We start from the raw sequence: 13,420 nt of genomic DNA on the forward strand, positions 1-13,420 counted from the left end.
CAGTTTGTAAAAGTATATAATGTCTTCTCTATTCACACAAAAATGTGATTTGGAGAGATTTGGAATTCCCCAAGGCTCCATTTTAGGATCTTTATTATTCATATTATACATGCTGCAACTGGGCAGAGTTATTAGCAGGCATGGCATTACCTTCCACAATTACGCTGATGATACACAGTTATACATATCAACCAAACCAGACGACAACCCAACACTAAAGAAAATGGAGGACTGTGTAAAAGAAGTGAAGCATTGGATGTCGTACAACTTCCTTCTACTAAATAGCGACAAAACTGAGGTTCTTCTTTTAAGTCAAAAAACTGCTATAAATAAGGTATCAGATTTAATATATAATTTTGACTTCCCTGTAATTCCTAGCTCATCAGCTAAAAATCTGGGCATTGTAACTGACTCAGATCTATTATTCGATCTTCATATATACATAACATTACAAAAACAGCTTTCCTACATCTTTGTAACATCTCTAAGTTAAGAAATGCCTCATCCCTCCCAGATGCGGAAACATTTGTTCAAGTTTTTATTACATCTAGATTAGATTATTTCAATTCGCTACTAGTAAACGTAGTTACACAAATTAGTTACACAAATTACTATTGTCATCACTATGTCATCAGTAGACTTAGAATTTTTCAAGTGCGAGGGAACTGCATGTTTCAGAACCAGCTGATTTTTCAGGCACTGTGTGAGCTGAGAGATGGCTTGATGACAGCAGAGCTTAGTCCTTATTGGTAGAAGCTCTACACTCACAAAAATGACATATGTTTATTTTCATTTTAAAATGTTTTAAATGTAAAATGGCATTATCTCAGTTACTGAATTTGCAAGAAGGTGTAACAGTATGTTTGAATAAGAAACCAACTGTAGCATGTTAGTGGGTGAAGCAGAACTTGCCTGTAAGCTATGATTCATAGTTTCGGTTAAGACAGGAGGTCAATTGTAACCTGAGCTGTTTTTATTTTAACACTCTTGGAATGTGCTTACTTTTTTGCAAAATCAGCTATGGTCTCCTAAATGTGCAGTCAGTTCCACCTTAAGTAATGTAAGTTAATGCACCTGTAAAACAGCAAAAAAAAAAAAAATCATGTTTACAAATTTTTCAAATGTTTCAATCATGTACACCTTTAAAGACACTGAATCCCCCTCCAAAAACATATTTCATGGCATTCATTCACTCATTCGTTGTCTGTAACTCTTTATCCAGTTCAATCCACCAGACTCCTCACAGACATTGACCTGGAGCAGGGCTCCAATCCACAACCCCTGGACCAGGACCTCTAAGCTGTGTGGCAGCAACACTACCTGTAACACCAACGTGCATCCTGCAGTGTAACTTTATGGGTATCATTGTACGCAGGGGAGAGCAGGACAAGCAGGCATGGGTTTCATGCTCTGTTGTTTATCCCAGGCATCCTTGTCTCAAGGACTAAATAAACATATAGAAATAATAAGAAATTTTCGAACAGGGTGGCACGGTGGTGCAGCAGGTAGTGTTGCAGTCACACAGCTCCAAGGACCTGGAGGTTGGGGGTTCAAGTCCTGTTTCAAGTGACTGTCTGTGAGGAGTTTAGTGTGTTCTCCCTGTGTCAGCGTGGGTTTCCTCCAGGTGCTCGGGTTTCCTCCCATGATCCAAAACCACACCTTGGTAGGTGGATTGGCATCTCAAAAACAGTGTCCGTAGATATGAATGTGTCACCCTGTGAGGAACTGTTGCCACCTCCAGTGTGTGATCCCACCTTGCGCCCAGTGATTCCGGGTAGGCTCTTTTTAAATGTCTCTCTTTTTTTACCAGCTTCTACTGAGGAACAGAATTAAAAATAAAAAACAGACATTTTCACCACATTTTTTCTCTTGATTTTCCTCTTTCCAGTGTCACAGCTCATTATAAACTATGAAAGTGTGTTTTGTGGGACTAAATAGCTGCCATATGCTTTTAATTCTGAATTATGTATATTTGAATTTAACTGAATGTATATATTTGAATGATATCCTATTTGATCTGTGATCTGTACCTTGAGATGTTTAACCCTATAATTAGCTATAACGGAAACCCAGAGCTGATAACTCTACAATACGATTGCTGCTCAGATCGTTTCCTATTAAACTAAAGTGAGAAATTATGCTTTGGTCTCTGAAATCTAACATCATTGAACATATATTACTAAAATTCTGAGGCAGGTTCATATCCACGTATTTCACAGACGTACTCATAAAAGAACAGACAAAATATTCAGATGCTAAAGATTTTTTTCTGACTAGATACAGCAATACTTTCTTCCAAATGTAAGCAGATGGGTTTGTTTGTTTGTTTTTATTAGTGGATCTGAGTGCTGGGGGGTATTACACAATGCAGGATTTCTCAGTTTGGCCAGATAACTTCTACAGTCCAAAATCAAGCCTTTCCAATAGGAACAGAGCTCAGGGAGATTCCCACTGGACAGTCATCAACTGGCACCAGTCCTTCACAGGGCAACACAGACACACACCTACGGACACTTTTGAGTCGCCAATCCACCTACCAACGTGTGTTTTTGGACTGTGGGAGGAAACCGGAGCACCCGGAGGAAACCCACGCGGACATGGGGAGAACACACCACACTCCTCACAGACAGTCACCCGGAGGAAACCCACGCAGACACAGGGAGAACACACCACACTCCTCACAGACAGTCACCCGGAGTGGGAATCGAACCCACAACCTCCAGGCCCCTGGAGCCGTGAGACTTCGACACTACCTGCTGCGCACTAGAGAGTAGAGAGCCATATGAGACAATGCCTAATTTATATAATGTATTGCTATTATATGTATTTATTCAGAAACGTATTATTAATTATAGGAAAACTGGGAGAATTAAACATACATTAATATAATATTATATTAATGTATGTATATAATATAATATTATATTATATTATATTATATTATATTATATTATAATGTATATTATATAATATTAATATATAATATACTAAATTATATAGGCTAACTGTCCAAATAATTACTGTTTACAATAAAACAGTTTATGTTGTTTGTACAATCATTAATTATTTAATTTATTTTATGTAATGGTTACACAATGTTTTAAAACGATCTAATTATTTTAAATCTGTTTTTTAAATGTAAAAATATACGCACAAATGCTGCGACCAAACCGTTTCTTTGTTTACATCCGGTTTGTCTCAGTGACGTCGCCAGCAATGGCGTCTTCAATGTGATTCCACGCGGCTTCCGATATGTTTCAGTATTAATGAATTTACCTCTTACTTATGCAACTGAAAGGCTTAAGACAAAACTCTAGCTTGAAATGAGTTCTCAGAAAGGCGGCGGGTCCCGGTCGAGGGCTCAGAAATATCAGAACACCGTGGCGTTCAAAAACGACAAACACGGAGCAAATCCACAAGTGAAGGTAGCTATCGCTGTGTCTATAGACTTTCTAAAACTTTTTTATTTAAATAGTATTATTCAGTTATTCATATGTTAGCAGAGTCTTTAGGATGTGTTTGGTTGAAATGCTTCACCACAGAGTAGCTATGATCCTGTCTTTACAGCGGTGCTGAATGGAACCAGACGTTCCAATATCTACATAGAGCACATTTTATTTTTCTTTCTTTTATATGTGCCGTAAAAAGCTACCGCTCCATCAGTAACCCAACATCAGCACCTGACCCTGTACATAATTCTTGTGGGTGAATGCTATCAAATCCTCACAGCAATGTTCTCACAACTAGTGTAAAGCCTTCTCTAAAAAGTAGAAGCTGTAACTGCAGTAAAGTGTGTACAGAGCCTAGTATGAATTATGTGTTCTATGTATTAACTATTGTAAGCGTCTTTGAGTTCTTGAAAAGCGCTATATAAATATAATGTAATATTATTATTATTATTATTATTAATACCATATATTGAAAAGTACTTTGGGGATGAAGAAATGTCCACAAACTTTTGGCCCCAAAAGGTCTCCATCCTAATTCATGAATATTAGATATTTTTAAAGTTGGAGCTAAACCCTGCAGAGGACTAGGCCTATAATTGCAGGACTAACACAGTATTAAACACTGGCTGCTCCTGGTGGTGATAGGAACGATTCTGACTAGACGCATTCTTCAGAGCAGGGCATTTCCCACCAAACACTTTGGAAATATTTTATACGTTAACCGTTTAATCATTATTACACATGTACATTTCTGACATTTAACAGACATAGTTTTACTCGTTACAGAGGTACAGCTGGAGTGTCAGGAGTACTGTTTGCAGAAACTGAACATTGAATCAACAGAGCTATCTCCAAATGTTCACAGCATGCATCCACAGAGGTTTAATTAAGTAATCTACATATGTAAATGCGCATTTTAAAGTCTTGATTTATATAATTTTGTGTTAATGGATATTTATAATCATGTTGGTATTTGTAGTAAGCACTTTTGTAGTCATCGGGAAATATTTATTCATTTTATGCATGTTCACTTCAGGGTCACGGTGGGTCCGGAGCCCAGGGATAACTGGGCACATGGTGGGAACTCACCCATTCAGGGTAGCCGTACCCTTGAGGTTAGAGACGTGAGCTTGAGGCCAGGGGGCTGCCGGTTCAATTCTTGGGATTTGCAAGGAAAAGTGAATTCATGGCTGAATTGCCCTTAGGCACCTAACCCCCAAAGTGCTCCCTGGGTACAGAGTTGGTTGGCAGCCCCCTGCTCCGGTTGCGTGTGTTTTCACTGCCCCTAGTATTTGTGAAGAATTGCTCACTGGTGTGAGTTTACTACCATGAATGGGTAAAATGCTGAGAAGAATTTCTCTGGGGGATCAATAAAGGTGTTGTTTCTTCTTCTCCATTCACTCACACCTAGGTACACTTGCGTAGCCAGTACCAGTGTATTTTTTATTTTTTTGACCGTGGGAGGAAACTGGAGCATCCGGAGGAAACCCATGAGGACACAGGGAGAACAAACCTAACTTCTCACAGTCTCCTAGAGCAGGGCTTAAACCCACAACCTCAGGATCGTGGAGCTGTGTGACACAACCTGCTGCGCCACTGTACCGCTAGGGAAATAGTATTAATTAATTTTATAAAGACAGACAACTCTTTCACTGTTTTGGATGTGAAAACATTCCTCATTTTACTTAAAAAGCTTTTTTTTTTTATTGTAATTGCACAGTGTGTGATAACAGTGTACCTTTGTGTTTAACCCATCACTGGGCGCAAGGCAGGAACACATGCCATTCGTTCATGAGGCGACACACACACGTATAGTACTTTGTTTGGATTTTATGTATAAAATATAATATCATATAAAACCCAAATAGTGGTTTGGAGTCATTACACAGTTCATAATTAAATTCACAGTGTGCATTTCTCATGGAGACAGATGACAGCGTCTTCTCCATATAAACAGACTCCCTATAACTGCAGAAACAGAGCAATACTTCACTATGTGCTTAGCCGCCCCCTTTCCCAGTCCTACAATCCGTAGGCCACGCCCACACAGCCTGTGCACGTGCCCTAAACTTCCAAACACCAAGGCAACTACTTTACATGAACAGCCACTCACATTAAGGATCTCCATCAGTGGCTAATACTTTAGGACTTTAGAGGTGTAACACAACTCCATATATCCATCGTAAGAGCATCCAACTTCCACAATCACCACACTCCTCCTCCCTTCATTAATCAGGACAATGTCAGGAGAATTCAGACAGTTACTAAAAACGACCTGTGACCTCTCCTGGTTCAAGGACAAAAAACACTCAACCTTAACCATTTCATTCAAATGAATTACAGTTTGTGAATGACACACAAATGCAAACTCCTTACTTATTAAATGTACAATTCGGTCATGTCTAAGAATATAAAGTCCTTTATAGGATTCAGCCTCTTGATTATCGTGCAATAAACAATAGGGTTTATGCTGTAACGGATACCAAAGAGACAGATTATACTTTGTTGGTAACACTTGGAGGTGAGCCTTAACTACGAAGCTCAGGAACTGTTTGTCAAGTTCAGAGCTTCCCAACACAACACGAGACACTGAATGATCCACAAAAGGTAAACATGCTCCATCCAGCGCTGTCGCAACCGAGACTGAAAAAGAATCAAGATTTCAGTTCTACAGTGATCCATATTCAATTTCTTAAATATTCCATTGTCTTCCATCACTGCCTCCACACAGACATTTGAATCTTGTATCAGTTCGTCACTAACCTTTACTAACTGACCTCTACTATCCCTCCAACTCAGCTGTATATGAGCTCTGTTACAGAGATCATTTAAATCAGGCCACAGACTGATCATACTCCAAATCCACTCACATTCACATCCAGCTTCCTAAATCCCAGAAATTCAGCCTCATCCTAAATCCCAGAAAATGATCTTCTCCTTCTGCTGCAGTTGGGATCTTGCGTTTAGTAAAATCTAAAATAAATGAAGGTCGAGCCAGCTGTTGAACTGCTAAATCATCATTCAACATCCGCAGCAAATGACAAATCCTAGTTGCTACATAGATCCACTCAATATTTGGGAACCCCTAGTCCACCTTCCCTTCTGTTATGAAACAAGACACCTCTTATAGAGTGAGAATTTAATTCTATCCACTTTCTCACCACATTAACTGTTTTATTATTCACCTCGTCCATAGTAAATTTTGGTATGTGAATGTTAGCAAACAATTGCTGCACATTAGCCAGTACAACTTCATAAACAGCTTGCATTTTCATAACTACATGTAAAGGTGAGGAACATAAGTCCAACCGGGAGGTAAAACTTTTTACAATGTCCTTTATTTGCTTCTCCCATTCTCCAGCGACATTAAACTAGTGCCCTAAATAACTACAAGTTCCATGCCTTCCATACACTTTAATCCTCTGTCCATCAATAGTAAATGCAGGTGCCTTACCACTGTTAGCTCTATACCATCTATTCCCCCCACTGCATCTTTCATAGAACACAGCGTACTTTGAACTCTTCGTCTCCAAGTGAGACCACTGCAAAAACTTGTCTATTCATAGGAGCATGTTGTTAATGATGCTCCTCCCTCGATGCCATCAGCACATCATCTGCAAAACCTTGGACTGGGATTGGAGATCTTACATCCAAAGGCGCACACGGACAAAGCCACTTGATCCAATGATTTATGGCAATGATAAAATTAACTGCGCTCCAAGGACACCCAGTCTTTATCCCTATGTTAAGTTTAATTGGCGCAGTGATTTGAGTTCCACAGAACACTTGCAGAAATGAGCAGTTATATACATCTCTAATTATGTCCACGTATACTCTTGGTACATTAACTTCTTCCTACCTTATTACCACTATTTTATGGGGTAGTGTGCCGAAAGCATCTCTAAAATCCAGAAACACATTATAAAATTTGGCAGATTGGTGCTTTAAATCGTCAATTCCAGTTTTCAAACTGAAGACATGCTCATTCATGCCCTGTCGATTTTATATAGGCTTTTTGATTTGGGGATAATAATCCTGTTTCCGTCAACCATGGTAATATGCGATTGAGGATACATTTCATAAAAATCTTATAAATAGTAGGAAGCAGAGAGACATCCCTCCATGTAGTCGGGTCATCGGGCACATTGTCCTTTTTCAGAATCCTATGGATAAGAGCACCCTTCCAAGGGTTCGGTACTTTCTTATTGTTGAGACAAACATTAAATATTTGTCTCACACACACACACATTTTTGAGTCACCAGTCCACCTAGCAACGTGGGAGGAAACCCACTCGGTCACAGGGAGAAGACACCAAACTCCTCAGACAAATGGTCACCCGGAGCGGGACTTGAACCCACAACCTTCAGGTCCCTGGAGGTGTGACTGCGACACAAAATTTCTATCACAATACATTTCTTAGTTTCTGTCGATGCAATACAATTCCAATATTAATATTAACAATAAAACTTGGCTTTTTCAATATTAATATATTTGCCAGACCACCTACCGGGCCAGTCTAGAAGCGACATTTTCTCTTACTGATTGATTCACTCCTAATGTTGAAATGCACATGTGTGAGTACGAATGTTATTTCACCTTCTGCTGTTAGTTCAGCCATATTTCACAGAGAGAACGTAAGGTCGCTTTACTACACTACAACGTCTGTTGTTGTTTCATCCATATTTCTTCATCATCATCATCTTTGCCGCTTAATTCATTTCAGGGTCTGGTCAGCCGTGTTTCACATAGCACTTTTCCACCAACGAGGAACCTGAACGGTTCCAGTTTGTGAACTAAACTTGGAACCATTCAGCGTATTTCCACTGAAATAAACTGGTTCGCGAACAAGAAAAATTAGTTCCAAGTAGCAACCAAAAAAGAGTAGGTTCTTCAGCGCAAACCATGGCTTTGTCTGCGGATGTGTTGAAGTTCAGTAAATCAAGAAAGAGCTCAGAGCCTCACACAGCGTTATCCCCCAGTGGAGCTGAACGGGGTCATTTACAATGTTTCATATAAATAAATAATAGGAAGTAAAACAGGAACACGCTCCACTTGCGTGTCTTTCTTGGGGCAATGTCTGGCTACGTGCTAAGTTTCTCCACTGTTCACAAGCTCAGCAGGACGGCTCGGAAGTCGGCAACATTTACACAGGCATTATATCTCACAGAGAGAGGAGGACTCCTGAATGTTTCTTACTTCTCGTGTGTGTGTTTTTGCTTGATATATTGTAAAGGGAAGTGGTGGGGAGACATTTTGTGGCGTTAGTGTGTTTATAAAACTCCATATAGCTGCACACACCACATTAAACTTTACCTGCTTTACTCTAACAAGTTACTTTGAATAAATTGGTAATTGTAATTCTTAAAACAAAATGTTCTAGATCTTTTTTTTTTTTTAAGAACAAGAACAAGAAAAACACTGATGCTTTGTGCTTCTTTATTAATTTATTTATTTATTAAGTCCTGCCCTCCATATTTTCTGTACACATCAGATGTAAACAACGACATTGATATGAAGCACTAAAGCTTCTCCAGACCTTCCAATGACAAGAGTATGCATTTTGGGTGTTCCTGTTTTTGAAATGCCAGAAACGCTAATATGGCTAATGGTGGTCCGGCTAAACTAGGCTTGCCAAGTTTTCTTTTTTCTTGTTAAACTAACTTTAAAATCGAGTGCAATTAACTGAGGCAGATGCTGTAAATAATATATTTTGAAATATTGAAAATGTGTTTGAAAATCAGTATTGTTTTTAGTATTTTTATCAATATATTGCAATATGTATCTGTATTGAATTATTGTCTAGCCCTACTCTCAAATTAACTTCAGGACACTTTCAAAATGAAAGTGTTTGGAGTCTTTCCCAAAGTCACTTTTTAGTGAGAGGTTTGCTTTCCCAGTTGGGGAGATAGGAACCTTGTATGCTTTGCTGAAGTCAAATGAGGTTGTGTTACCCACTACACTACAGCAACTGCACCCCTATTTAAAATTATCACTGGAGTTCGCTTTTAAGTCCTTTAGAATCTAATGCCCATCTTGTCTTTTGTACAGAAAGCGAACGCGAAGGTCCACGAAGGTCTGTGTCAGCGCTGCAAAGACATCCTTGAGTGGAAAGTCAAATACAACAAATACAAGTCCCTCACACAGCCAAGCAAATGGTGAGCATTTCTTAAGATTTCAAAATGTTGATCTCTTAGAGCTGTCAGTATGGTTCATCCCTCAAAACTGTACTTATGTTTCATATAGAGTATTTTTCAAATATTTTAGGTACTTACGAGATAAAAAAAGATATTAAAGCTAAACCTTACCAGTCAAAAGTTTGGACACATTGTTGGAATAGGGCTATTCACTGAACAGAACTGTGTACCAGTCCGACCTCTGCACAACCCAAGTTATGTTCTCAAACACATGAAGAAGGCGAGCAGTTCTACAAACTAACTCTTGACGAGGCCACAGCAGTTCACTGAAAACCATTCCAGGTGACGACCTCATGAAGTTGACTGAGAAAACACAGTGTGTGTGTGTAAAGCTGTCGTCAAAGCAAGAGGTGGCTACTTGGAAGAATCTAAAGTATAAAACACTGTTTAACACTTTTTTTATTTACTACATAATTCCATAGGTGTTCCTTCGTAGGTTTAATGTCTTCTATATTAATTTACAATTTTTGACTGGTACTGTACGTTCACAATATGTGGGAAATGGCCCAAAACAAAGGAAACCCTCTCTGAGTGTCCACACATTTGACTGGTACTGTCCATGATAAATGATTTTAAATAATAATAATCTTACTGTAAATCCTAAATGCAGCTATGACTCTGTCTCCCTCTAGTGTCAAATGTCTACAGAAGACAGTGAAAGATGCCTATCACATCTTGTGCAAAGCCTGTGCAATCAAACTGGAACTCTGTGCCAAATGTGGCAAGAAGGAAGAGATTGTGATTCCGTAAGTATCAGACCGCTGTGGCCATACAGTATAGTTTGACATGCAACATGTCACAGGCCATTACTTTTGCATGGCATGTAGTGTGCTACAACAATAGCAGGCCCATTAGAAACAAACACAAGAGTCATACACTGTTACACCGGTTCATCAAACATCTATGAAATCAATGTTAGTCCTTCATTCCTGAAATACCTTCCTCTACTCTTCTGGGAAGACTACATTTGAATATATACTGATCAACCATAACATTATGACCCCCTTGTTTCTGCACCCACTTTCCATCCTTCAGCTCCACTGACCATACAGAAGCACTTTGTAGGGCACAGTTACAGCCTGTGGTCCATCCGTTACCTTGCATACTCAGCAAATGTTTTGCCACCTTTAACTCTGTTCTTTAGAGGTCAGGATCATCACAGAGCAGGTATGGTTTGGCTGCAGTAACACTGACCTAGAGGTGATATGTTAGTGTGTTTGCGGGTATAAGTGGATCCGACACAACAGTGCTGCTGGAGTTTTTAAACCTCTTAGTGTCATTCTGGACTGAGAATAGTCCACCAGCCAAAAATATCCACTTAGTCTAACAGAGTCAGAGGGATTTTTTTTTGCTGGATTTGGAGTTTACCTGCATTACTTGGCTATATTATTGTGACTCTGTGTACTGATAGCTTTAGTCGAGACCCTACTACTAACTACTAATCTTTTTTTTTTCTCTATAAGTTACTCATATTAAGTGACTCATTGTGAAATGTATCAGAACAGTTGTCTTGTTCTTTAAAATCAGCTGTTAATGTCACACTACTAGTTCTGTAGTCCTGACAGTGCTGTCACTGCTTTTTTGACACTACAGAGGAATTACTTTAACCAACATGAGGGTCCTAGCCTAATTTATACATGAATATCACTGCGTTTATTTGTTAACTATATGGCATTCCATATGTGGTAGGAAATATTTAGCATAATAAAGTGATAGTATAGCTCAAAATATTTTATAGGAAAATATATTAATATTATATATGAAATTTGTGACTATTTTAGCACCAGTGATGCACGTTTTACAGGGTTTTAATTATTAGTCTCAAATGAGGCTCTTAAACCATTAAAACAATTATGGTTAACATTTTAGTTGTTAATCATGATTAATCATTTTTCTTATTTGCTAAAACATGACTTTAAAGAAGGAAAAAAATCAGTGTGTGCTTTTTATATATACAGTATTGCTATGGATTTAGGAGTGCACAAAATATGCTTCATCACTGTTGGTTTAATTTGTAACATTATTCATTAACATTATAATACAGCATTAATATGAAAAGAAGGTGAACACAGTTTTCAGATTTATCGCTGACATCTAGTGAGAACAACAGCAGATGAATGTTCCACATCCTTTTTAGAATGGTTGCTTTTGTTAGTTTGTTGCTAATTGATTTATCTATACCTCATAAATCATCCTGCAGTGCTAACATTACTGATATTGCCAGTATCACTGATGTTACTTAGGAACTTGGGAATGACACTTCAGATTTGCTGTACTGTGGTTTTAAGGGTCAGTCCAGAGAAAGTGTTGTTATTACTGGGTTGACTTACTGTATTGATTATTTTAGTGGTTGTTAGGGTGTTAATAACTGATTGATATAATATTCCAGGTGGTTGCTATTTTGTTTTTAGTGGTTTCTAAGGTGATGTCATCTGACACAATTGCTTATAACCACATATGGAGTTCCATTTCTTAAAAAAGGAGGATATTTCTCATTTCAGTTAGCCTGTCCATGTTTTTGATTGTCAGCGACCTCCAGGCACCCACCTTGTAGATCCCTGCCTTAAGCTGTAATGTTTGGGTGTTACAGGTTTAACAGGAAGGAGGATGAAGGGGAGATGAAGGACGAGACAGATCAGCATAGGAAAGGCAGCAGGCGGAAAAACAGAAACCCTCATCGGACCGATGAGGATGATGAAGATTTCGATGATGATAACTTTGAGAATGATGATGATTTTGGTGAACTGGACAGTGACTGCAATGAATGTGATGCAGATGCTATGAGAAAATAAAGAAATAACCATTGCTTGTTATTACTGGTTTTAATATTTACTGAATGCGATCCAATTATGTTTGAATCAGACATAGCAAATAGCTATATCAATAAGAGCAGAGGTTAGTTACATGACCCAACACTGACGTCACTGCAGGGATCCCTCAGCTTGCGGTAGTCGGTGGCAGCGCTGTTCTATACCGCGCCGCCTGGTGTCGCTATTAAACACTACTACGCTGAGGAGATTCTATTACATTCATTAAATGAGTCGATTTTTTTCTGAAGTGAAGGGTATTTGTAAGTAGTTAGACACCCTTTTCTGCATTAACTGAGTCTTGTCGTCTAGGAGGGTGTTACACTAAACGTTGGAGCATTGCATCAAGATTTTGATTTCATTCAGCTGCATCAGCAAGGTAAATTTACAGATGTGCAATGTGGATAAACAATAAACATGTGCTTAGTTCATTCATTATCTGTAACCGCTTATCCAATTTAGGGTCGCGGTGGGTCCAGAGCCTACCTGCAATCATTGGGCACAAGGCAGGGAATACACCCTGGAGGGGGCGCCAGTCCTTCTCAGGGCAACACACACACACACACTCACGGACACTTTGGAGTCACCAATCTACCTACCAACGTGTGTTTTTGGACCGTGGGAGGAAACCGGAGCACCCGGAGGAAACCCATGCGGACACGGAGAACACCCCAACTCCTCACAGACAGTCACCTGGAGCGGACTACTTGAAAATGCTTATTCAAACAAATATTACACTTAATATCAAATATGAAGACCAGCAGACTGTAGTTGAATCCAAAATTGACCCATTGGACATGTAAAGTCCAAGTAAAGTATTTGGCAGCAGAATGTTACTCTGTATTATGTATGGAGTAAGTCATTCATCAGGCCACATGAAATGTATTTATAACAATGCAAAGGGCAAAAGACAATATTATGTCATCACTTATCGCTGGAAAACCTTATCAGAATTTTTAAAGATTTGTT

The 13,420-nt window shown here is 38.9% G+C and overlaps 1 protein-coding gene across 1 annotated transcript; it reads left to right on the forward strand.

Annotated features, from left to right (window-relative positions):
• The first annotated feature begins 3,203 nt into the window (after positions 1-3,203).
• Positions 3,204-12,440, forward strand: LOC136679674 (uncharacterized protein C9orf85 homolog). The gene is made up of 4 exons (XM_066658325.1): positions 3,204-3,425; positions 9,499-9,605; positions 10,277-10,390; positions 12,235-12,440. The coding sequence occupies exons 1-4, from the start codon at positions 3,324-3,326 to the stop codon at positions 12,434-12,436; spliced, it is 525 nt and encodes a 174-aa protein (XP_066514422.1). The 5' UTR covers positions 3,204-3,323; the 3' UTR covers positions 12,437-12,440.
• The last annotated feature ends 980 nt before the right edge of the window (positions 12,441-13,420 follow it).

Source organism: Hoplias malabaricus, chromosome Y, assembly GCF_029633855.1.
Source record: "Hoplias malabaricus isolate fHopMal1 chromosome Y, fHopMal1.hap1, whole genome shotgun sequence".
Taxonomy (NCBI): domain Eukaryota; kingdom Metazoa; phylum Chordata; class Actinopteri; order Characiformes; family Erythrinidae; genus Hoplias; species Hoplias malabaricus.